The sequence below is a fragment of the Parasteatoda tepidariorum genome, chromosome 9 (genome assembly GCF_982258835.1).
Source record: "Parasteatoda tepidariorum strain Cologne lab strain chromosome 9, Ptep-v5.0, whole genome shotgun sequence".
Taxonomy (NCBI): domain Eukaryota; kingdom Metazoa; phylum Arthropoda; class Arachnida; order Araneae; family Theridiidae; genus Parasteatoda; species Parasteatoda tepidariorum.
Genome location: NC_141763.1, coordinates 31,284,323 through 31,308,037, shown reverse-complemented (window position 1 = coordinate 31,308,037; position 23,715 = coordinate 31,284,323). Strand labels below are relative to the sequence as shown.

General features: G+C 28.2%; 1 protein-coding gene across 5 annotated transcripts; it reads right to left on the bottom strand.

Annotated features, from left to right (window-relative positions):
• Nucleotides 1-1,827: 1,827 nt before the first annotated feature.
• LOC107441864 (uncharacterized) lies at nt 1,828-23,541 on the bottom strand. 5 transcript variants are annotated; one of them, XM_016055258.4, is made up of 11 exons: nt 23,288-23,524; nt 21,206-21,254; nt 20,862-20,882; nt 18,404-18,426; nt 16,114-16,147; nt 11,051-11,205; nt 9,423-9,469; nt 9,059-9,145; nt 5,385-5,517; nt 3,416-3,569; nt 1,828-2,018 (listed from the first exon to the last, which is right to left on the bottom strand). In XM_016055258.4, the coding sequence occupies exons 1-10, from the start codon at nt 23,332-23,334 to the stop codon at nt 3,470-3,472; spliced, it is 696 nt and encodes a 231-aa protein (XP_015910744.1). In that variant the 5' UTR covers nt 23,335-23,524; the 3' UTR covers nt 1,828-2,018; nt 3,416-3,469. The 5 variants fall into 5 exon arrangements, with proteins under 5 accessions (XP_015910744.1, XP_087007299.1, XP_015910745.1 ...); XM_087151173.1 differs by lacking the exon at nt 16,114-16,147 and adding an exon at nt 14,462-14,552 and having other exon boundaries at nt 23,288-23,478; XM_016055259.4 differs by lacking the exon at nt 20,862-20,882 and having other exon boundaries at nt 23,288-23,541.
• Between the last annotated feature and the right edge of the window lie 174 nt (nt 23,542-23,715).

The window sequence follows — 23,715 nt, the reverse complement described above, 5'->3', positions numbered from 1 at the left end:
ATTAATGTTAAAATGGCACTTACAGATTTATAATTTTAATTTAGAAACTTTAAATATAAATTTTAAAGCACCTCTTTCACACAAGAAAAAAGAAAACATAGCTTAATTGTATTAAATGTTCATCAAATATCATTATGGAAAGCAGGTGTAACTCGTCTGGTCTAACTGACCTGAAAGCAAGCCACCTGAATTACTACAAATTCAAACAAAAGACACAGAAGTTAGCTATTAGTTTCTCATTAAAAATATAAGTATTTTTTCAAAGGCTTTCTTGCATATTTTTGTTGCAATCAAAATACAAACGGTTTAGTGCTAATCTATTTTCAACGAGTGAAAAAACAGTTTTAAAACTGAATTTTGAGCGGAAACAATACATATATAATAACTACACAAACACCGGGATTCATTTGAAGTCATTCTGTTCTGTTTAACAGAAAATTAGCTTTGCTTTTCTGCAATTGCTGTCAGCAAAATTATGTAATTAATATTTGGTGAGTTAGCATAATTAATAGTAGAAAAATTTCACATAAAGAAATGTGATATTGCGGGACATTACCTAATAAAATAAAGGCTAACTAAAATAAATTAATGCAATACAATTCTCTTTTTTCTTAATTTCATAGTTATAATTTGCTTCTTCAGTGAAACACATTGAACTTATTGAACAAGATTACAAAAATATACATCAAAATAAGTAATTTTCTTTAAGTAGTTAAATGTTACTAAAAATAATCAAAAATTAAAAAGTTACACTGGCAAAAAGACCTTTCTTTTTATTTAAATTGACTTAGGGAATAAAAATACAATGCGAGTAGCATTATGTATGAATTGCTATGATATACTATATAAAATGATTATTCAACATGAAATGTTTATGTAGAATTGAATATGAGTTATTTCTGCATTTCATAACATTGTTATGTTCTGAACAAACATCATGATGGTGATATAGGACAATATAGTTAGTTACATTTCATCTGCCATTAGTCAAAATATCATTAAAATTGAAAACCAACTAAAGATTAACACTTTGACAGCAAAATAAATTTTTTGGAAGATTTTTGTAATGTTGAAAACTTTTTGGCGCATTGAAAGAAGGCTCCCTCAAAAACATTGTTTATTTATCTTCCAACACAACAAATTGAGAAAAAAAAATTGAGAAAGCAAATCAGCATATTGACCCAAATGATTTGTTAAAATATTATTTGCCATTAAAGGATAAAAGGAAATATTTAACCCTTTGAGTATTAGTCCCAGCATTTTACTAACTTTAAGCTGTTTGCTTTCTTGTATCTAATTTTGAACTGCTTTATTTTATAACTGGTCTTAAGCAAGTGACCCATTTTCGGAGTTATGACTACCAATATTAAACTACCAAACCTTGTAACTCATAGATTAACCAAAAAAAGCATAACTAAAATTATCACTTGCTGCAATTAATGAACATATTTTAATTGGATTCCTTAAATCAAGAAGTTAGCCTCTCAGAAATGTAAAAATATGATTATTAGGCTAAAAGTTATAAAGCATGCTTTTAATTTTCAGTAAACTGTAAATTAATCAAAATTCCCTTTTCTTTCTAATAAATTAGCACATATAAAATTAAATTGATACAGCAAATTGGTGGAAAATGCTTTCAAAATAAATATTATATGCATAAAAAAAACATTATACTAAAGTAAATTTTCAAAATTATTGAAATTAATTATAGAGTGAAGTATCATTTAAAGTCAAAGTGTTAAAAGGATATACTCAAGAAAAAGTTTCTTGTTAAAGCATTTACAATGAATTACTTGAGAAGGAATTGAGCACAAAATAAGCACGTTAAAATATGACAATTTTTATATTTTGGAAGAGCTTTGATAAATAATTTTAATCACAGTTCATGAAGGCTTGAAAAACAGTGTTGTTAGTTTCTGATTTATACAATTTAAAGAAAGTAGACACTTTGTTTTCTTCATACTGATAGGAGTTCTGTATTGCTTAATGAAATAAGTTATAGAATGTAGTGAAATTTGCTGAAAGAAAATTTAAAATATAATAAATACAGTGTATTAGGAAAGTTTAAGGAAAAAATCATTAGCATTATGTTTGTACGCCAAAATTATTAGTAAAACTTTATCATTAAACACAAATATGATTTGGATATCTAACACTTTAATACGTGAATAGTAAATTTTCTATAATATTTTGTATACCAGAATTAAATGCTGTGAAAACAATTAAAAAATTACTAGCAAAAATTCTGCTAGATTTTAATTTATTTTTTTGGTTTTTGAAAAATTTGTGAAATCTAGCTGTCAAAACTCTTTGTAATAAACAAAAATCTATGAAAATTTTCTCAATTATTAAAATCTTTCTATAGTTTTTTTTTTTCTTTAAGCAGAAAGAAAGAAAAGACTTACAGATTTATTTAATAAAACATATGCCCTTGTGTAAATAAATTAATTGATAAGTAACTAAACAACTTAACACTTTTCTTAAACAAACATTACAAAAAAAAACTACTTTTGACTACTAAAAAATAGTTTTTGATAAGAAAAAACTACTTCAAAACTACTACTAAATGTACTATCAATTTAATTATTGATTTTTATAGCCCACAAAGAACTCTTGGCTTTAAGATATATTTCTACTACCTTTCAAATAGAAAGGAACACATCATTTAACTGATTTAATTGAGTTAAGTCATGAATAAATGACTCAAATAAGAACACAATTAAGCGAAAATGATAAAATCTATGAGATCTTTTATATAAGTATATGAAAATGGTTTGAAAATACTTAAAATTTAGGAGTCACAAAGCAATAAAATCATTATTAAGATTGTGATGTTTGTCACACATTCTCTTCATATATCTCTTTTATTTCTCCAATCACTCAATTAAGCACTTTTACTTTCTTAACTTACTTGAACTCTTAAAATATAAGTTATCTCTCCAGGTAAGCTATAAGCTAATACTTTCATCTTGATATCTTCCAGTTTTATGCATTGAATGTTACCCGACTTTTTGGAGATGTACATATAAAATTTTCAAATAAATTCTCTCGAGAAATTTAAGTTTCTCTATAAATAAAAGAGGGATTTGTCTTAAATATAGAAAGATAATTATAAAAAATAGATAACAAGCATAAATGTACCAATTAACTTGCAACTATTGAAGAAACTACAACGGATACATATATTGCTATTTGAAAATGGTTCTTTCTTAAAGAGACTGCTTATGAAATTTTTAAAAGTTGCTACTTTCAGTCAATATGATTTTTATTCTCACATGTGATAAAAAAAAATAGCTAATTTCTGTATTTTTCTACATTTTATGATTCTACTTTCTCTTCAACTATTTTTATGTGTTACAAATAAAATATAAACAATTATGTAGATTTAAAACAACTATTTAGAAAGAAACATTACCTTTAGATCCCTAAATGATGATTTAGAAATGATAGTATTGCTTTATTATTTCGGTCACCTGTTAGATGTTTGCTCTTGAAGTGCACCAGTAGTTAAAAGTTCAATTTCTGTTATTAAACGTTCCGTTTCCATATCAAGCTGGCTAATTTGTGTACTAAAATAGAAAAAATTTGAAATAAGAAATCAATCATGAGTTAGCAGATTGTCATTATAACATCAAAAACCACAAAAGTTTAAATTATATACTTAATTAATATAAGAATTTCATACAATATTTTATCTTAAATTTATTTAGTTACTTTATTTATTTGTGATTTTTAGAGGAACCAAAATTCACAACTCATCAGGGCTCGAAAAACCACCCATTGTCGGTAGTCAAAAATTCCCCGCGGACAACAAATTTCTCGAATCCGACGTCCGAGCGGATGGCCGTTTCCCCGTTTATGCTCGTGATACAGGTTCAATTTTTGGTAACTTACAAGAGTCTAGCGCCTCACTTCTAAAATGACCCTCTAATCTATAAATCGAGGTTATTTCTTTTATTACTGTATAATGAAATTCTAGTATTTGTAATCCTAGTAACTACTAATTCATTGTGCAATTTATATAAATGTTTGCAATAAATAAGAGAAAATTATATTTTTATTTATTTAGAAGCGATGGATTAGTTTCAAATGAGGACGGGTACATTGTTGGACAGGACAAGGGATGTCCAACAATGCATTTCTGAGTTTTTTCGAGCCTTGCAACTCAAATAATCGTTAGGAAAGGCTCAATGAAGATGAGAGAAATTTTAATCAAGCAGCTCAGGGAAATTACATGAAACTTTTTGTCACTGTTAGACAAGAATTTGATAAAACTCTTTGATACCCTCTCTCTTTAAACCAAATTTTTATTTGCAGTTGATGAACAAGAGACTCAAAAAATCAATTATCAAAATAATTCAATCATTAAAATAATTCCAGGAAATCCTACGATATAAAAGGATCCTTAAAAAATCATTAATCCTATCCATGCTATAGTAATAAAATAACTTGATAACGTCCTAGAATATACTAAATAAATACAGAAAAAAAATAGTAGAAATGCAGCAAATAACCCAATATTATCATTTTACTCAAGCTCATTATTGCAAGAAATGTTAAAATACTTTAATAAAACTTCAGTACTAGTACAGTACAGAACCCGTTATCCGGAAATCAGAAAACCGGAAAACCAAAAAACCGGAACGAAATTCGGTAAATTTTCCCGCCATTTTTTAAAAAAAAAATTTTTTTTTCCTCGTAAAATTTTAGGATTTTTCTTTTTTGAAAGGAAGGATTTTTTAGGATTTTTCTTTTTTTTTACCATAATTTTGGAAATAATCATTAGTGTATTACTTCATATTTTTTTCTTCTTTTTAAGATTATTTCCAAATATTTTTTTTTAGTTGCTTTTAACAATAAAAAAAACGGCTTTTTGTAGCGATTCAGAAAACCGGAAAAATCAGTTATCCGGAACAGCGATGGTCCCGATCGTTCCGGATAATCGGTTCCCTACTGTAGTTGTACTTTATTTGCATTGCACTAGAGATCCACAATGGGCTATTGGCAATTGTTTAGGAAATATTGTTAAAGATGATTCAAAAACATGTCATCACATTTTGATCCTCTGCAGTTTTTCAGATTTGGATCACATTTGGATCCCCCGTTCGGTTGCCCAATGACCTGTGTACAAAGTCAAGCACTTTAAACACAGGTCTCACACCATTGGCCCCTTCACAGGCTAATCAAAGTGGTCACCCACCCGCTAACTACAGACTTGATTTTGATGATATACTACCATGTTTTATTGATCAGTTCACTGTGGAACTAATGAAACTTCAAAATCTGATACATTGTACTAATAAATATAAATTAAAAAGATAGCGCCACAAATCAGGCACTTCTAGGTATTTAAAGTAACTACATTTAATTTCAGAATAGAATACCTAGTGAAATGGCCATCCCATTCAAGCTCTTCATTTCCATTCGAGACTGGAGTAGAAGCTCTAGAACCACAACTTGCAGTAGTGTCAGATGATATATCATCCTTTCCTGGCATGTGAGAGACTGGGGATAAGCCTGGATTTTTAAAAACAAAAAGACACATTGAAAAAGATTTTCCTCCAACTTAAGACTAATAAATAAATAGCATGAGCAATTTATGATTTAAAATCTGTAGAATAAAAATCAATTAAAAAACCTATTAGTTTGTACAAAAAAAAAAAAAAAACATTTTTAAAAATCAAATTTATTTGGAGATCAATATTTCATAGAGACGATATGAATATACTGTTAAATATAATTATATTCTAAAACCAAGAGAAAATTCAATTACTGACAAAGAAAAATAAGAAATCTAATATTTTTTATAAAACCAAATTCTATACAACAGGGGATATATAGATAACGTAAAATTCACAAAATTAGCAATAAAGGAAACGAAGGAAATAAGAATAAAAATATGACCACCGAAGCTGACGTCTTCAGGGGGTACCGGCCCCGGTAGCCATAAAACAAAACCATTTCTATAGAGGGAGAAGCAAATGCCTAAATTAACTCCCTCAGTACCCCGATGGTTTTGTATAGAAGTCCAGGAAAAAAACATGAAATATAAATCTTTTATTTTTATTTTCTATCTGCGCATTGTAATAGAGGGCGTTGTTTTCTTTAGTTTTTAGTGTTTCCTTTTCACTCGGCTTGCTTGTGAAATCGCTGTTTGACCTGGTTAAGTGAGTTTTTATTTTTTTATTATTTTGTTTGAGTTTCTTTTCTAAATTCGTTTTTTGTATTTCATGTTTTTTTTCTGGAACCATCGGGGTACTGAGGGAGTTAATTTAGGCATTTGCTTCTCCCTCAATAGAAATGGTTTTGCTTTATGGCTACTGGGGCCGGTACCCCTGAAGACGTCGGCTTCGGTGGCCATATTTTTATTTCCTTCGTTTCCATTATTACTAATTTTATTCTTTTTTTGAAATTTCGGCTGCTTTTTAGCACGTTTTTTTTTCAAAACAGTTTTATCTATTTAGAATTTTAATAAATTTTTTGTTTTCTTTTAGTATTGCAAAACTCACAAAACAGAAATTTTTAGAGACTTATTCAACGCCAGTAAATTAAAAAACTGGTTTATTTGTTAATAAAAGTAGAAATATCCTACAATTGCTCTTAACTGTAAAATTCTCAATATTTTTAAGCTCTACCGCTGATTCCCTGAAAGTCTTAGTCAGTTTCCACCAGCAAATACACAACTATTAGTTGTTCTTATTTCCAATGCCATTTATTTAGTATATTAAAAGGAAACCAACAGAACTTGTCAAATTTATAATTCAGCGTGTATTTCATGTGCTTATTTTGTTCATTGTCCACATACTATAATCAAAATTTTCCTACATTAAGATTATTTCACACACACACTTCATTTCACACTTCACAATTTCACACTTCATTTTAAAATATATCCTAATTATTGATAGGTATCTAATTATAAATTTTTAACAATTTTCAATTTAAAATATAAATTACAATAACTTTCTTAAAAAAAGTTATACATTTTCCTAATTTAAAGATTTGTTTTAATAGACAAAAATATTACGCTTTAACTAACAGATTTTAAGTATCGTGAAATAAAATAAAAGTTATTAGAAAAAAAGTGAATCAACATAAAGCATGAAATTAAGTGAATTAAGTAGAAGAGTTAAAATTTTATATGACCTTTTACTAACTAGTAAAAGTAACAACTGTATGCCTTAATACACTCATGTCCATAAATTAAGGATAATTCAGAATCACACGGAAATCAAACTCTAAAATTAAAATTTCACCTGTAGAATTATCACACATATCCTGAAGAAGAATATGCAAATTACAGGAAACCACTAGATGACGCTGGTAGGACGTCACAATGACGAGAGTGTAAGAGAGGGGTATATAAGGAATGGTGGCAAAGAAGTAAAATTGTTCACAAGCGCTTTAAAAGCCTTTCAGTGCAATAACAGCATAGTTATGGCACAAAGGAAGCATTTGGATGATTTTTTACTTGGCCGAATCATCGGACGACTGGAATGTGGACGTACCCAGCTGGAAGTATCCGAGGAACTTGGAATCAACCAGAGTGTCATCTCCAGGCTTTGGCAACGATTCCAAGATGATGGTAATGTGAGTAGACGTTACAGCACAGGTCGCCACCGTGTTACAACGCCGAATGAAGACCGGTATTTGGCAGTTACTGCCAAAAGAAATAGACAGAGCACAGCATCAGGCCTGTCTCGTCAGCTCTCTTCAGCTACTGGTACGACAGTGTCAAGGCAGACCGTGTACAGACGCTAAGGGCACATTGGTCTATATGCTCGTAGGCCTGTTAGATGTGTTCCACTTACCACAACTCACTGTTGCCTGCGATTAGCCTGGAGTAGAGAGCATACATTGTGGACGCCGCATCAGTGGTCTTGTGTGATGTTTTCCGACAAGTTCAGGTTTTGTTTGCAGTCTGATTCTCGCTGGACTTTCATATGGAGAGCGCCAGGTACCCGTTACCACCAAGACAACACCATTGAACGACACCGTTACGGTGGTGCAAGACAGCTCGTTTGGGGAGGAATTATTCTTGGTTCCAGAACTGACCTGCATGTTCAGAGTGTAACGATGACAGGCCACATCTATAGGGATGTCATTCTGGAACAACATGTACGTTTGTTTCGGGGCACCATGGGTGCTGAATTTCTGTTTATGGACGACAACGCCTGTCCTCACCGTGCAAACATTGTAGACGAATGCCTTCAATCGGAGGATATCACCCGTATGGATTGGCCAGCATACTCACTGGACTTGAATCCAATAGAGCATGTGTGGGATATGCTTGTCCGACGAATTGCAGACCGTCAACCCCCTCCCATCTGTCTACCGGACTTTCGGAGGGCATTGCTTGATGAGTGGTGTAATATTCCCCAAGATCAGATTGATAATTTGATAGTCAGCATGCCTAGGCGTTGTACGGCCTGTATTGCATCGTCCGGGAGACATACTCTGTATTAACCATCATACTAACCTTGTTATACTGTTTTTTGTAAATAGGTTCTTTTTTGAAATTTGCTCCAGGGAGTAAAAATCGCAATTTTTATTAATTATGTCAAACATATAGCATCTTTTTTGCTCTTTACCTTTTGCTTAATACATAGACTTTACAAATAAGTCAAATTTGTTTGGCTTCTGTCTCTTTCTGTGCCTGAATTTCATTATCCTTAATTTATGGACATGAGTGTACTTAGGTTGCCAATATTTTTATTTTATTTATTAATTATTCATTTTATAATATTTATATGAGGGAAGTATGAAAAAAGGAAATAAGTTAAATATTTCAGACTAGTACAAAAAATATATAACTAGAGGATTTTTTATAACTTAATACATTTACATTATTAACTAAAATCAGAAAAAATATTATTTTTAATAATAAAATAACAATTATATTTAAAAAAAAAATTTAAAAAATTTTAAAAAATACATGTAGACAAAATTTTACACATTCATAATTTTCATGAACTGCTACAACTTATATTAGTTTCAGATACGAAAATAGATTATTATTGCCAAATTATGATATTCATGAAGAAAAACAATTAAATACCTTGCTCAGTCTCCCATTCTAAATCTACGGAGGAAGTTGGGCTGCTACAGCTAGCATCTTTTTTTTGTTTCTCATTGATGGAAACATCTGTAGAAACAAAATTAATATCTTCATTAGAAGTACTCCTAAGTATTTCTTAATAAGTTTATTGAAAAATAAAAATTATTAAATTTATTAAACAAATAAATAAAAATTATATTGAAAACCGACAAGCTTTTAAAAAATTTTAAAGCTCAGCATATATTTTCAATTAAATACATTAATATTCCATTCAAGTCTTAATACTAAATTACATATCTATTTAATATAATAATAATTATTAATATAATAATTATTATAAATGTAAGAAAATAAGTCCACCCACCTCCAAAATTGGCACGAGACCTGCTACTCACAGAATAAAACCTCTCTCTAGGGGAAAAAAAGCATTATTTAATCAGTTTTCAAAATTAAAAATTATGCAAATATACAAAACAGGTAATTAAACACTGCAACCTTCTTTTTCAGTAAGCACAAAACTATTATTAAAAATAGGGAAGAATAGTTTTAGAGAAAAAGAAAAGCATTTCCATATGTTGTTAATAGAATGCAACGTTTCGTCAAAAGGAATCACAAATATTAGTTTAACCAAATATAAATTTTACTATTGTCCCGCAGTGGACTGATCGTTAAGACACGGTTCAAGCATCACTGGCTGCAGTCAGTGTGCGGGTGGGTGACCACTTGCATCAGTCTGCGTAGGGACCGAGGGTGTGCGGTATTGGTCCTCGTTAAACTGTTCTACCGTAAAGTGCTCGACTTCGCGTGCAGGTCGTCGGGCTACCGAAGCGGGGGTGCCATCCCCTCTGCGGAGGATCGAAATTGTGATGGCATGTCTTCGGATCATCCTCAGGGATGTTTCCCAGATCGTCGCCAATAGCCCATTGTGCAGCTCTAATGCGACGTAAATGAACAAAAATTTTACTATTATTAGTCATTTAGAGTTTAGTGTGTCAATGTTTTGAAGCAAAAATTAGAAAGATTTTAACATAAATAAATTATGAAAAACAGAATTTCACTGCAATTTTTTTCAAAATAAATAAAAAATTTTCAAAATACAATTTGGCATTGAATAAATTATTTTCATACATAGATGAAACTAAATAAACTAAAAGAAATTATTAAAACTTTAAAAAAATTTAAATAGATTTTAAATTTTTTTAAAAATTTAAATGTGTTATGCAATTCTTGAACTCTGTCTATCTTTATGGCATGAAAGTTCAAATTTAGACAAGTTTATCATTTAACACATATGAGCTTATTTCTTCAACTGTTTCACCTACTTTAATGCATCATTTTTCTATTCGAACAAGTTTTCTTTTCAGGAAAGCAGTAGGTCGGAAGAAAGTTATGTATTATTTACAGTACCATTAGAGTAATTATTATGGGCAAGTTAAAAAATTACTAGCAGTTATGAAAGTGGAAAAAGAACAAAGTCTAAAAATACCTGTCAAATCAAATCAGAAAAAAATAAATAAAAAAGTGCATGAAATAATTTTGCACAAAAAGAAAGCATTTTAGTTTATTACATACTTATTTAAAGCCTATTTTTATTTACATGCACTAACTTTTAAGTTTTAATGTCAGAAATAATTAGCTTTAATGTAAAGAGAATAAAACAAAGTATAACAAAATAATAAATACAAAGAATTCTACTAGAGTTTAGAAATACAAAAATTTTGCCAAAAGTCGGAAGAATCTCATAATTTAACTAGTTAGAAATAGGAAAAAAAGGCGGTTTCAAATTACATTTATTTCAGCATACCTGAAAATATTGAGGCAAATAAAATTTGGTAAAAATGTCACACAAATGTTTAGAACAGCGAGTAATAACATAAAAAATATTATCAAATTTTGAAAATACCTTAAACACACTTATATAAAACTAAGGGTTTACGATTAAGAAAATTTAAAAGAATTTTTTTTTTATTAAACATAAAATAGAAAACATACATATTATAATGGGAAACGTTGTCAACAGCAAGTTTAGCTGGATTTATTAATTCAGTTGACTTTTCTGCTATATCTTTCACTTTAATAGCCTCATTGTATGCATCAATTGCAACTGCTTCTTCCTGCAATTCAACCTCTTCATTTTCAAATCCCAGCTATAAACAAATTAAAATTTAATTCAATAAAAATTTGTTTAAAATAATTGTAAAATAGTAAATAAAATAACAAGCAGATTAAATCTGAATTATATAAATGATATACTCAAACAATAAAAAGACATTAGGTAATCATGTTTAATTTTAGCTGCTTTACCAACATTACCGCATTACCCTTCTTAATTAAATTATTTTTTATCATGAAATTTTTTTTTTCTCTTTGGACATTTCCGAAAACAAACAACATAATTTTTTAAAGATCGATTGTTAACATTTTAAAATATAATAATAAAGACATTTCCAAAAACAAACAACATAATTTTTTAAAGATCAATTATTAACCTTTTAAAATATAAATAATCTATCGAATGAAATTTGCTAGAATCAAAAACACAATGAACAAAAGCTGATCATTTTGTGTTATATGAAATAAAAAATGTGTTCCATATAAAATTAAATCTTTGCACAGATAAGCATTTCAATTATATTGATTTTAGAAAAAACTATTGTTTAGAAGCATAAGAAAATCACATGGATACACAAATCAGACAGATCATTTCAAAAATTGTCAAAAATGAATAAGGATCAGTCCTCAGAACCAAATAAGTATATATTTTGCAATTCATATGCATTCTATTATGCAAATCACAATACAATATGATAATTTAAAATCTTTTAGACTTATTTCTGGACAAATAAATGATTAAAACTAGCAATAAACAAAACTTTAGATAGCACAAAGATCTCTTTGGGAATTTATTATACATTTGGGAAATCTGAAACAGAAATAGATAATTAATGTCTAACAATACTTTGAAAGAAAATAAAGTAAAAATTAGTAAAGCTCATAAAAAAAATTATCAGTAGTATGTTTATTTATGTGAATATCCTAGTCTAAAAATACTTTCAGGATACGCTAAGACACCTGCAATCTCCCAAATCAGTACGTAAATGATGCTGAAAACAAATGACAACAAATGGATGTTATATAACACATTTAGTAAGTTAATTTTGGTGATTTTGGGAAGATTTGAATACCCTTAAATTGAGCTGCTTTCATTTTAAATGTTGTAAATTTTTTAGAAAAGAAATTACTTAATTTTTAAAAATACATAAATTAAAAGGTAACACAAAATCACAAAGGCGGATACAACAAAAGACTAAAATAGAATTTTTGGAATAACTGGCAAAACAAAACTGTATAATAAGCACTTTCTTCCCGAGTTATATATTGAAAGTAAATTTGATAGCTACATAAATGCCACATTGAAAAATTAAAACATAGCGAGAAACTGCATATGGACGCTAAAAAAAGAGATGATTTAAATAGTAGTACTAATTTACAGCATTCAAATTACAATTTTCTACAACATAGATTCTCGACAAAACATTAGAGGTTGACAGTTAGAGGCTATACAATAATTAGAGATTGTCTAACATTTCTGAAAAATAGCAGCAAATTAGTTGTAAAAAATTTTATTATTTTAGTAACTTCCCCAACATAAAAAATGAATTCTGAAAGGTTTAATTTGTTTGTTCATGTTGCACAAATGGACTATTGATGTTTGTCTGTGATTCAGTATTAGCGAGGATTCCAGTACATATCATTTGTCTCTACATATCGATTGTCTCAGTGTAATGCATGTGTGCAATACACAAACAAAATTTTAATATGGAAAGCAATTGGAGTAGTAATCACCTCATCTCTGTAACAAGCTTTTTAAGTGAACATGGACTTATAATCTGCAAGGTAAATTAGAGTGAATTTTGAACTACTAAAAGTACAATCCAATCAGCACAGGAAACTGCAACACATCACAAGTTGTGGTAAGTGAAACTTTACCAACATATTATGAAGAACAAGGGTTCAATCCCCAGCGGTGACTTGAAGCCTACCCAACTTCAGATTGATGAGTACCAGATTGTCTGGGAAGTAAAGACGGCCAGTGTGCAGTGCTGACCACATTGCCACAATCATGCCATTGGTCTTAAAATTGAGGAGCCTTAACTTCCATGACCCCCTCTGGCCCACAGAGGACAGTCGCGGGAATGCTTTACTTTTACTAACTGAACAGTAAATTTGAAAAATATACAATTGAAATTAATCAAAAAACAGTCAAAATCTTTCCCAGTTCTTAAAAACATTGCCTTTGACAACTAAGGTTGTTTTTCGGAAGTTCCGTTGTCATATGAAATTATGATTTTTTGCTATTTTCATAACTGCTGTGAGTTAGCAGTTACTCATAACTGTCGGATCAAGTTCAGCCTATCTAAAGTCAGTAATTCTGAATGTTGATTCTGAAAATGGTATACCTATGCATGAAAATGGAATACCTATGTTGATTCTGAAAATGGCACAAAATGTCAATATGGAGAAAACCATAGTTTTGTGAAAATGAAAAATTTTTGTGGTCTAATTTTTTAATATTTAAAAACTTATTCTAAAGCTGCATTATCTAGGCAAATAAAAAAAATTTCAAAAAAGGAGAATAAAGCAGTGATTTTGGTAAATTTCATCTAGATGGAAAAATGTTGCCCAATTGGAGATTTTTAAAAAAAAGTTTAATAGCATTTAAATTATTTGTCCATTCTAAAGCCCAGATAATACTTCAGGGCAAGATGATATAAATAGTTTAAAATCATCCCATTGCTTTGAATGTAAGGCACTTAAAATGAGGCTTTTTTATTTTCTTTGAAGACAGATCTTCCAAAAACCTTGTTAAAATAACAGTTAAAGACTTGAAATGATATAAATTTTAAAGAAAAAAGGTTATTTAAGGATAAAATTGTGGGAAAAAAAAACTTGGTGTTTTTCAATGTGCTTAAGAGTTAGTTTTTAAATACTTCTGTGACAGCAGGGAGATAAATAAAAAAACACAAAACTCACCAAAAAGTAAAACGGGAAAAAATTTTAACTTTTTTTAGCCTTTTAAAACATTTAAAAATAATTCATCAGTTGCTAATAATTAGAAACAAAAAGTACTCAACTAATTAAATAATAAACATGTCTTACATATCACATTTTTATTATAATTTTATATTATTCATTAATTTTTATAAGTGTTTCGTAATATTTGACAAAGCAAAACAGTAATAACTTCACAAAATGAAAAAATGATCATCTAGATAAAACAAAAAGAAAGATATATAAGACATTGATAAGAAAGAAAGAAAATGTTTCCATGCAACAAACATAATACCAGCACTACAAAATCATCTATTGATGTGCACAAAATAAAAAAAAATCATAAGGTACCTGGTATAAAACATCTGAATCTTCACTTTCAGAATCATGCAGAAGAGAAACATCACTAGAATCTAATTCTTTTTGCTCAAGTGATGCTAAACTAAAATTTACACAAACAGAAAAAACAAAACAAAGAAAAAATTTAAAACATGATTTCATGCACTCAACAAAGGCAAAAACATGCAGGTAATTTTGTGACACAAATTGATGCAAAAATAACAATACAAAACTATAAGTAAAGAAATGGTTCTAAAGAATCAATATACTAATAAAATCAGGACTCAAAAAGTTTTAGACAAATTATTTTTTTTAAAGGTGTTATCGAAGAACTTTTGAAGATATCATATATCTCTAATTTACCATTCAAAAAAGATTTTTTGTCAAATCAATATGTTGTATTTTTCAACACAATAAATCAAATTCACACAAATAGAACTATTTTTATCTTCTCTTTATGTGTTGAATATTAGGTTTTTCATCCACCTTAATATATTAGTTAATATAATTGCTAGGAAAATTCAAAATGCTTATGATGCACACATTGCACTAATTGGTTAAAGCTTTAAATATTGAAAAAAAAAAAGGAGCAAAATATTAGGGAGGCTAAAAAAAACTATTTTACTCAACATGACTTTACGTAACCTTCATATAATTGTTATCTATTTCAAACATGATACATACTGAACATATTAGAGGAAGGGGAAGTTGGAGAAATGACATAAAACATATAAAATGAGAACTAGTGGGCTTATCTCAAGTATTTATAAAAATATTTATACATTTCTAAACTGTAATTTTAACAAACAAATAGATTTTTAAAAAAATATGAAAAGAACTCATAAGAATCATTCTGTGTAATGATTACTAAACTTCCTCTAAACATTACCTCATTTCATAGGAAAAATATTTATTTGACTCAACATATGCAGATCAATAGGGATATAGTAAAAATGGATGAAGATAATACACGAACGATTGATACTATTTCACTTGTAAAAAAAAAATATTTATTTGCTTACACTTAAGATGAATTTTGAAACTTCATTTCTTTTTCTTTGTTCTGATTTATTTCAACGTTATAAAATTTCGTTTCATTATATTTAATAGATTATGCTTTGAAATTTCAGAAATTGATAAATCCCAAAACATTTATAGAAAAATCTTAGTTAAAATCATGAAAGAAACAAAATATTTTTGTTGAGAAAAATTTTATTACATATATTGTTTCAAATATGATAAAATAAGGTAAGGATTTTTAACAGAGAATAGGAAAATAAATAAAGTTTATACTTTTATTAGACTATTTTAAAAGAATAACTATAATAAACTTAATGTTCATGACTGTAAACATGGAATATTTCAACTGCCAAATTTTAAATGAAAAACCTTATTTGTGTGGAAGTTGCAAAAATATTGCTTATCAATTTGAAACATATTTCATGTTTATGACGAAAACTGTAATATAATATGTTCAAAAATATTAGTTTAAGCTCAAGAAAAGAAAATGCAACATGATGTTGAACCTTAATATAAAAAGACCTTTTTTTTTAATTTAAGAGAAACAAAAAGCATACAAGACAGTGCACAATAAGCAATGGTTACTATAATGGCACAGCTAAATTTAATCACTGATATACATAATGCAGAAAAACAAAGCTTACCTGTCCCCTAACACAGCTCAGCCATGAAGATATGCTAAATAACAATAAAAAGCAGAAATGAAGCAGACAGAAACACAAGTTAGTTGATTTGAGAAAACTAGCAAACAGAAACATCATATAAGAAGAAAAAAATTTTTTTTGACAAGTTAGAAAATAAAACATTTGTTAAAAGAAAAATATATTTTTTACTTTGCTTGAAAATATTACATGTATTTGAAATAAGCAGCCAACATTAATGAAAGTTACACATTCAATCATTTTATGTCTATAAAATCATAATTTGTTTTTAATAACAGGCCTCAAAACTAAATTCTGGAATGGCTCGAAAAAATTAATACACGGTGCGTAGCCTAATCTTTCAAGAAAAACTAAGAACGTTTTAAGTACTTTTTAAGCGCTAAATACATTAACAAAATGCAAAATAACTTTCAAAGATCATGATAAAATAACTAGTTTCAAACAAAGAACTCTTTTCTTGATTATATTAGCCATTATAAAATTATTAAAAGATTTTTCCGTTCGCTATCAAGGGGTGGAAAATGAAGCTTGAATATCTCGCAGAATGCAGCAGAGTTGCATATGAGAGTGCAATAATCTCACAGAACCCAGCTCAGTAGTAAGTTTGTCAAAACATGTGGACTCACAAGTATTTCATCAATCATGTTAAATGATTTGAGCTGTCATACACCAACGGTATGCCGAAATAGATTGTGGTTGAAAGAATTGTGAAAACGCTGAATAGAACGATGTGAAAAGTACACTTTTGCATAATGTGTGGCGAAAATCGACAAGGCAAAGAAAAAATCTCATGTTTGAAAAGGTAAAATTAAGCACTTTTTAAAAACACACAATGAAAAAAGCACCTTTAAGGGCTTTTAAAAAAGCAAAAATAAGCACCTTTAAGCACTTTTTAAAAACGCTACACACCATGTAATAAATGGTAGCAGCTTTGAAAAATAAATTAGTCTCTTTAGCATATCATTGCCAAAAAGTATTATGTATTAAAATTACTTATTGCGAACACTTATAAAATAATTTGGTATAACTTAAATGAATGCTCAATCAAAAGAATGTTTCAGTAACATTATGATGATCTGTCACCTGCTGTTAATTTTTAACAAATCAAATTCTTTGGCCAAATGAATGCCCAATTTTGGCCCAATGTCCATAGGTTGAGTATCCTTGCATTCAATAATAAAGTTCCATTAGGCTCCTCATTACTTATCTCTTATACTCTCACTTAGTAATAACCAATTATAATAAGTTAGTTACTAGATTAGATTTCTCAATTAAGCACTGTGGCATCACAAAAAGAATACAGAAAACAGACATTTACAAAGAAGTAAGTTGCCTTTAAAAAGTAAATTGCCATGGAAAAAAAAAATTAAAAAAAACTATACCACCCAAAATGTTGTTGACCATATTAAGACTTATTGTTCTTTTTATTTTGTAGCTAGGACTGAGATCCATGATTCTTGGAACCAGGAATCAGTATAAATTTTAGTTGATTAGGAACTTTAATTCAAAAGGAAGTTTTACTTAAAAAGTAGATATGAGTCACCTAGTAGCAAAATGATAAATGACACCTATATTCTTTACACATTTATTTATTTATTATTTTAAGTAGAAATTACTTCTCTTGCAAGCAAAACCAAAACTAACTTGTGTACATTTCTGTACTTTTATTAAAAGTGATGATTTCTATTTTTCCATACTAAAAAAGAAGTTATTTATTTTCACTATAATTAAAAAATAAATAAATATATAAGTAAAAAGATTTCATTTTCAAATTTGAAACTCGGCTAGACAACTTGAATACTTTTATGAATAAATGTTATTTAAACATATCAACTAACAAATAAAATTTGTTGTTAAATTATTTAAAACGATTAGATTTCATATTTCATATATCATAATTAAAAATATATACAGCTTAAATTGAAAATTTAATTTATGAAATTATCAATAAATCCAAATGTTATTCTACCTTACTATTCAAATCATAATAATTACATAATCAGCACCTATCATAAAATATAGATAAAACTTTATAAACAAAAATAAATGGTGTTTCTGTGCAACAAATATTCAAAGAAGTTAAATCTGTAATTCTTACAAATAGCAAAGTGTAAGAATATATTTTGAAGTTATCACATCAAGCTAATCTGAATTTCTTTTCTAAAATAATTATCTCAACTCAATAACTATTATAATTTTTTAAAAAAAGTTGAGTACTTTCAATTAAATAAAATTTAATGAACAAAATATTTACAAATCATAAGCATGTTACCTAAGAGGTCTTGGAGCTGGTTCCTAAAACAAAATATAAAATAAATAAATTCATTATAACTAAGCATATACAATTAACTCAATTAGCAATTATGAATAAACTTCACAAAAATTGATTTTTACACATAGTAGTACATTGTTTAATTTCCTAATTATTAGAATGCATAACCTAAGTTTCCTGCACTTATATATAGCTTTCCTGTCCAACTAACAGATTTTCCCCCTTGTTATTCAGAAGAAAACTATTGAAGGAATAATTCAGTCCAAATTTGTCTAACAGTTTAATGTTTGGACGATTAACTTGACTATGTCAATGAAATCACTATTAAATATGAATTTTTAAATATTCTACAGAGGTGTATTTCTTTGTATGTGTCTTCTTCCTTAGAACTTTTGATTGGTTTGAAACATTTTGACACCTGATGAGCAAAAAAGTAGTTTTTAATAATGAAAAACTAAACCTAATTCTTATTGATTCACTGTATGTACTAGGGAGATGAATATGCCACAATAAGATTTTATAGCTCTTAAACATGGCAATATCCTATACATTTGAATTTACATAAAGATAATATACATTCACAAGTAAAAACTGTTTAAGTAAATTATTTTTATGTCTAACAAAAATACTGTTTTATGTATAATACTGATACAAGAAAAATTAGCAGGCAAAAAATCTACTGTTTAGTTTGCTATTTCATAGAATCTTTCTTTTCAGGATTGAAAATTATCGAATAAAAAAAACATTTAGAATGACCACTATTTTAAGAGAGAAAAAAATAATAAGCACTTTAAGTAGAGCATGAAATATATACCACTGAAAATGACATTAAGCAAACATCATTAAGTACCGTGAAACCTCAATTAAGTGGACACTTTTGGGACCGAAAGAGTTGTCTGTTTATGGGAAGGGTACCCTAATAACGAAGTTTAACACCACAAATTGTTTTTAGAACATTTTCAATGATATACAAATAAAGAACTAATCTACAATAACTATCTACAAGGATATTTATTTAAACTTTAAAAAAAAATTTCTATACAAAATATGAAAAAGTTTGATATAAATACATAATTCCAGATGCAGCTACAGATAAATTAATATGATTTTCCTATTAATGTAGATACTGAAATTAGTCATATGACTAAATAGGAGCTTTTAGTCCTCAGTCCGTTTCAATTATTAGGTCTACACCCCTAACACCTACCCATCACTTGGTAGGAAACATGGTTAATATGTCCTTAAAAATAAACCTCCCGCAATTCACAGAAATAAATAAATAAAGCAATGCATATGTAATTACAATACAGCCATCAAATTGATTACAAAATTAAAGAAATTTTCAGTGGATAAGAAGCATTGAGAGCAGTTAAGACTTCATTTCAACTTGAGGAGTTTCATAACCTGCGTCATCCAGATGAAAAGATCAAAAGATCTGCTCTCCAAATTATTTCACATGAGCAGTATCATTTCTCTCCTTCATTTGCAAAGATAAAGAAATATGACAAGAGAAATATCGATTCTTTAGCAGTGAAAAAACTTAACAATGTTTCAGTTATGGATAAGGCAAAACATTTGCATGCATTAGAAATGGTTTAAAATTGCATATTTTTTTTCCTTGGAATTTAGAGCAGAAAGTTCTTTTTTTCTTATTTTTTCATTTAGAAAAAATGGTGTCCATTTCCAAAAGATAGACAAAACCATTTCAGGACAAAAATGAATGTCCGCATCCGTTTACGGGATTATTCGCTTTGCAGAGAATGTACATAAAGGTTTATTCATAGATGATTCGCGGGGCATTAAAAGTAAATCCGTATTGAGAGGCGTCTGTTTCGTAGGAATATCCATAACCTGATTTTTCACTAAATTTTATGATTTTGCATAAAAGTATGCATATTATCCAACTGAACGCTGTCCCATTTTTTCTCTGAAAAAATGTAGGTCATAAAACCAAATTGGATGAAACTGACTTTTGCCTTTGATCTGACTGACAAATTGACTGAAACTTTTGCCTTTTACCTGCATTGATTCTAATATCAATGATAAGATGGGATAAAATGGCGCTTTAATCGAGAATATAGAAACTCAGAAAAATGTAGAAAGTAGTTAAAAACGAATAAGAACTTTGAAAACAGTGAGAAAGTAACATAGGTATTAAATGTTAATGACTTTAGTTACCTTTAATTGTGTCGAAGAATTTTTTTTTATTAAAATGTTTAAATATTTTTCTATAACTGCATCCTTAAAATAAATTTCAAAAAATTGCAAATTAGTAAAAAAATATTTCAGTTTTAATGATTTAGTCAGCTGATATTTTTATATAGTTTAAATATTTAAGACTAAATATCATTATATAACAACTTTTCTAGCAGTGAAAATATTTTCTAATATTTTACATTACAAATTATAACATGCAATAATATTAATGTAGCTTAGTTAGAGATATGATAGGACTTACATGATCAAGAAACATGTCAAACTGTAAAATGAAGACTCCAGAATTAATTAAGCATGAAATAAAAAATGTACATTTATAGCAAAATATATACAGCACAGTTTTTATTCTTTTAGGTCTTTATGAAACATGAGATTATTTAACTTGTATAAAATAATTATTATTCATTAGATAACATTTTGTTAGTAATTTTACATGCTACAAATATGAAAATTATAGAAAACTAGCTTTCAATCACTACCTCACAATTAGCAAAAACACAAAAAACAGTAAAATTTATTCAAAATTACATGCAATTTATCCCTAAACAAAAATTTATACTTTATATATATAAAAATAAATCTTACATCAACCAGCCTATCTCTATCTTCAATGGAGGAATTTCCTTGCCAGCAACTTAGGAAATAAATAAAATATGTATAAATTTTCAAACGAAAATTACTTTGATCTAAAAACACACTGAACCATACATTTAATAATTATATGGAATTTTAAATAATTAAAATTTAGAGCAAAAATTAATTAACAAAAATTATTTACCATAAACAACACATTTTATTTTTTATAAAACCTAAGAAATTCTACTGAATCGTGTTATTTTAGACACTTACAATCTATAACTTTTTTCCTTCCATAAAAAAACAAACATTAAATTAAAAATAAAAGATACAAGTTGAGTTGATAAATGCACATATACCTATCATAGTACATGAATGTAGTACAAATAAACAATACAGTTAATATAGCAATACAGCTAATATAATAAACAATATAATAATAAGATATTTATTACTGTTGCCTTGAAAAGATTAAGTGCTGCTCCATTGTACCTCCAGAACTTAATTTTACAAAAAAAAGAAGAAGAAAAAAAATATACTATGAATTATCACTGTAGCAGCATGTACAAAGTTCCTTAATGTAGTCAAAGAATACCGAAGTAAAAATTCAACTTAATCTAATGTGCCAAACATGTCAAGTTGTTGCAGATTGCAGATAAACATTTTCCATTACTAGTGATATGTATGTTTTAATGTATGATTTCTGTATGGTAAATTTGATTAAAAGAATTTTATCCACCACATCTAAATAATTCAAAGACTTGAATTTACCGAAATGTTAATGTGAAATGTAAGTGTTTTTTAAATATTATGCAGAATCCCAAGAAGATGGCATCTCTGACAATAAGATAACAAAATTTTTGAATAAAAGATCTCTCAAAATTCTATATAAAAACTTTATATCACTTAAATTTAATTTTATACTTACTAAAAAAATGGAATAAATTCCTATATAGTTATCATTGTAATCAAGTAACAGAAAGGAAAAAAAAACTCTTAACTTTTCTTTCTCAATTCAGCTTTCTAGTTTTTATCAGAAAGAAATTTATATTTTTTGCAAAGGAGACTCAGCAAATCACTCCCATTTGTTTGTTTGCTTTTTATAAATAAAATTAAAATTCAGATGAAAAACAATCTACAAATGCTGTTTTAATCTGCAATGCCCCCCTCCATGCTGGAGGGTTTCCACTACCAAGTGTATTAACAGGAATAAAGCCATGATATTTCAAATTAGCCACAATTACAGAATTTACAATTATTTTGGAAATAAAATTCATTCTCTTCATACTACCTTTTTTTTCTAACAAATATTGTTATTTTTCCCTATCGTGGTAAAAGACCATTGGTCCTCTAGCTTTTTCTGATTAACAGCCTCAGAGATAAAAAAACATAAGTTAATTTTACATTTAGAAATATTTCCATATCTGTACCTATTCACGCCACGTTCAATCATCAAATAGTTTTAAACTTAACTTGCAAAAATTAGAAATGGGTGGGTATGAGTTATACTCTTCGAATAAGTCCCTTAGTTGATGTTTTATTTTACTTTATTGCAGGAAGCTGACTGCCTAAGTTTGAAAAAAACCTGGTAATTATTTTTGTATGAATTTAAAAATATTTCCGTGCATTCAATATATCAATTTGTAAAGAGTAAATTAGAATTTAAGCACAAAAAAAAGTTCATCGGCAAAGGCATTTTTTAATTCCATCGGCATTTTTTTCATCAGCATTTTATATTGCATTTTTCAGCAGCAGTTTTTTTATTGTATACGATGCAACATCAATAGGCAATCTGATACTTTTGTGACAAAACGGGGAAATGAGTGAAACTTAATAACAAACCACTTTAATTATGACTTCGTTCATTTCATAGTGCGTATAATACTAATGACAAAATTAGTGAAAAACATTAATGAAAAGATTGATTATAGTTTAGCCGGGTAAAAGCTTGATATGGTGACATATTTAACTCATTTCGTTTTTTTTTTTTTTTTTCTAAAATAGCGTGTGCAATTCACAAGTTGTACATATTATATATATTAATTTTTTTCTAATCCTTCCTAATTCTTTGTGTGTTTCATAGTTTCATACCTCCAGCGGCGAGCTTCATTATAACACCGAGTTACACATGCACCCATTGTGCGGACGACATGAATTAAAACACAGTTTCAAATACATTATTATTTTTCACCATGGTTATCCATGGGCCAAGAATTGTAATAATTATTTTACAACGTTTTTGATCAGTCTATGAAAAGAAAACAAAAGAACAAAACATAACAATTTATCAGTGTGACTCATTCAAGAACAGACGGAAAAACCAACTGCAAAACAAAACAACGTTTTTGTTGCCATTTGGCATTTTTATTTAAAATATAAAACTGAAATAAATTTTTGTTCCTTTATTTTACTAAAGTTTTACACAGTCAGGGTTAAAAATGAAACCAAATAAATTAATTAATTTAATGAAATATTCATTCATGGTAATAAAGACACATTAACTAAAAAGGCGAACTGAG

Bases quoted from the DNA above. Each gene is read 5' to 3' on its own strand.
- LOC107441864 (XM_087151173.1), bottom strand. From the start codon at position 23,334: ATGGGTGCATGTGTAACTCGGTGTTATAATGAAGCTCGCCGCTGGAG. The intron at 9,146-9,422 runs GTGGGTGGACTT...TTGTTTCTACAG, and splicing joins GTCTCGTGCCAATTTTGGAG to ATGTTTCCATCAATGAGAAA. The intron at 3,570-5,384 runs GTATTCTATTCT...TTTCTATTTTAG, and splicing joins TGGGATGGCCATTTCACTAG to TACACAAATTAGCCAGCTTG.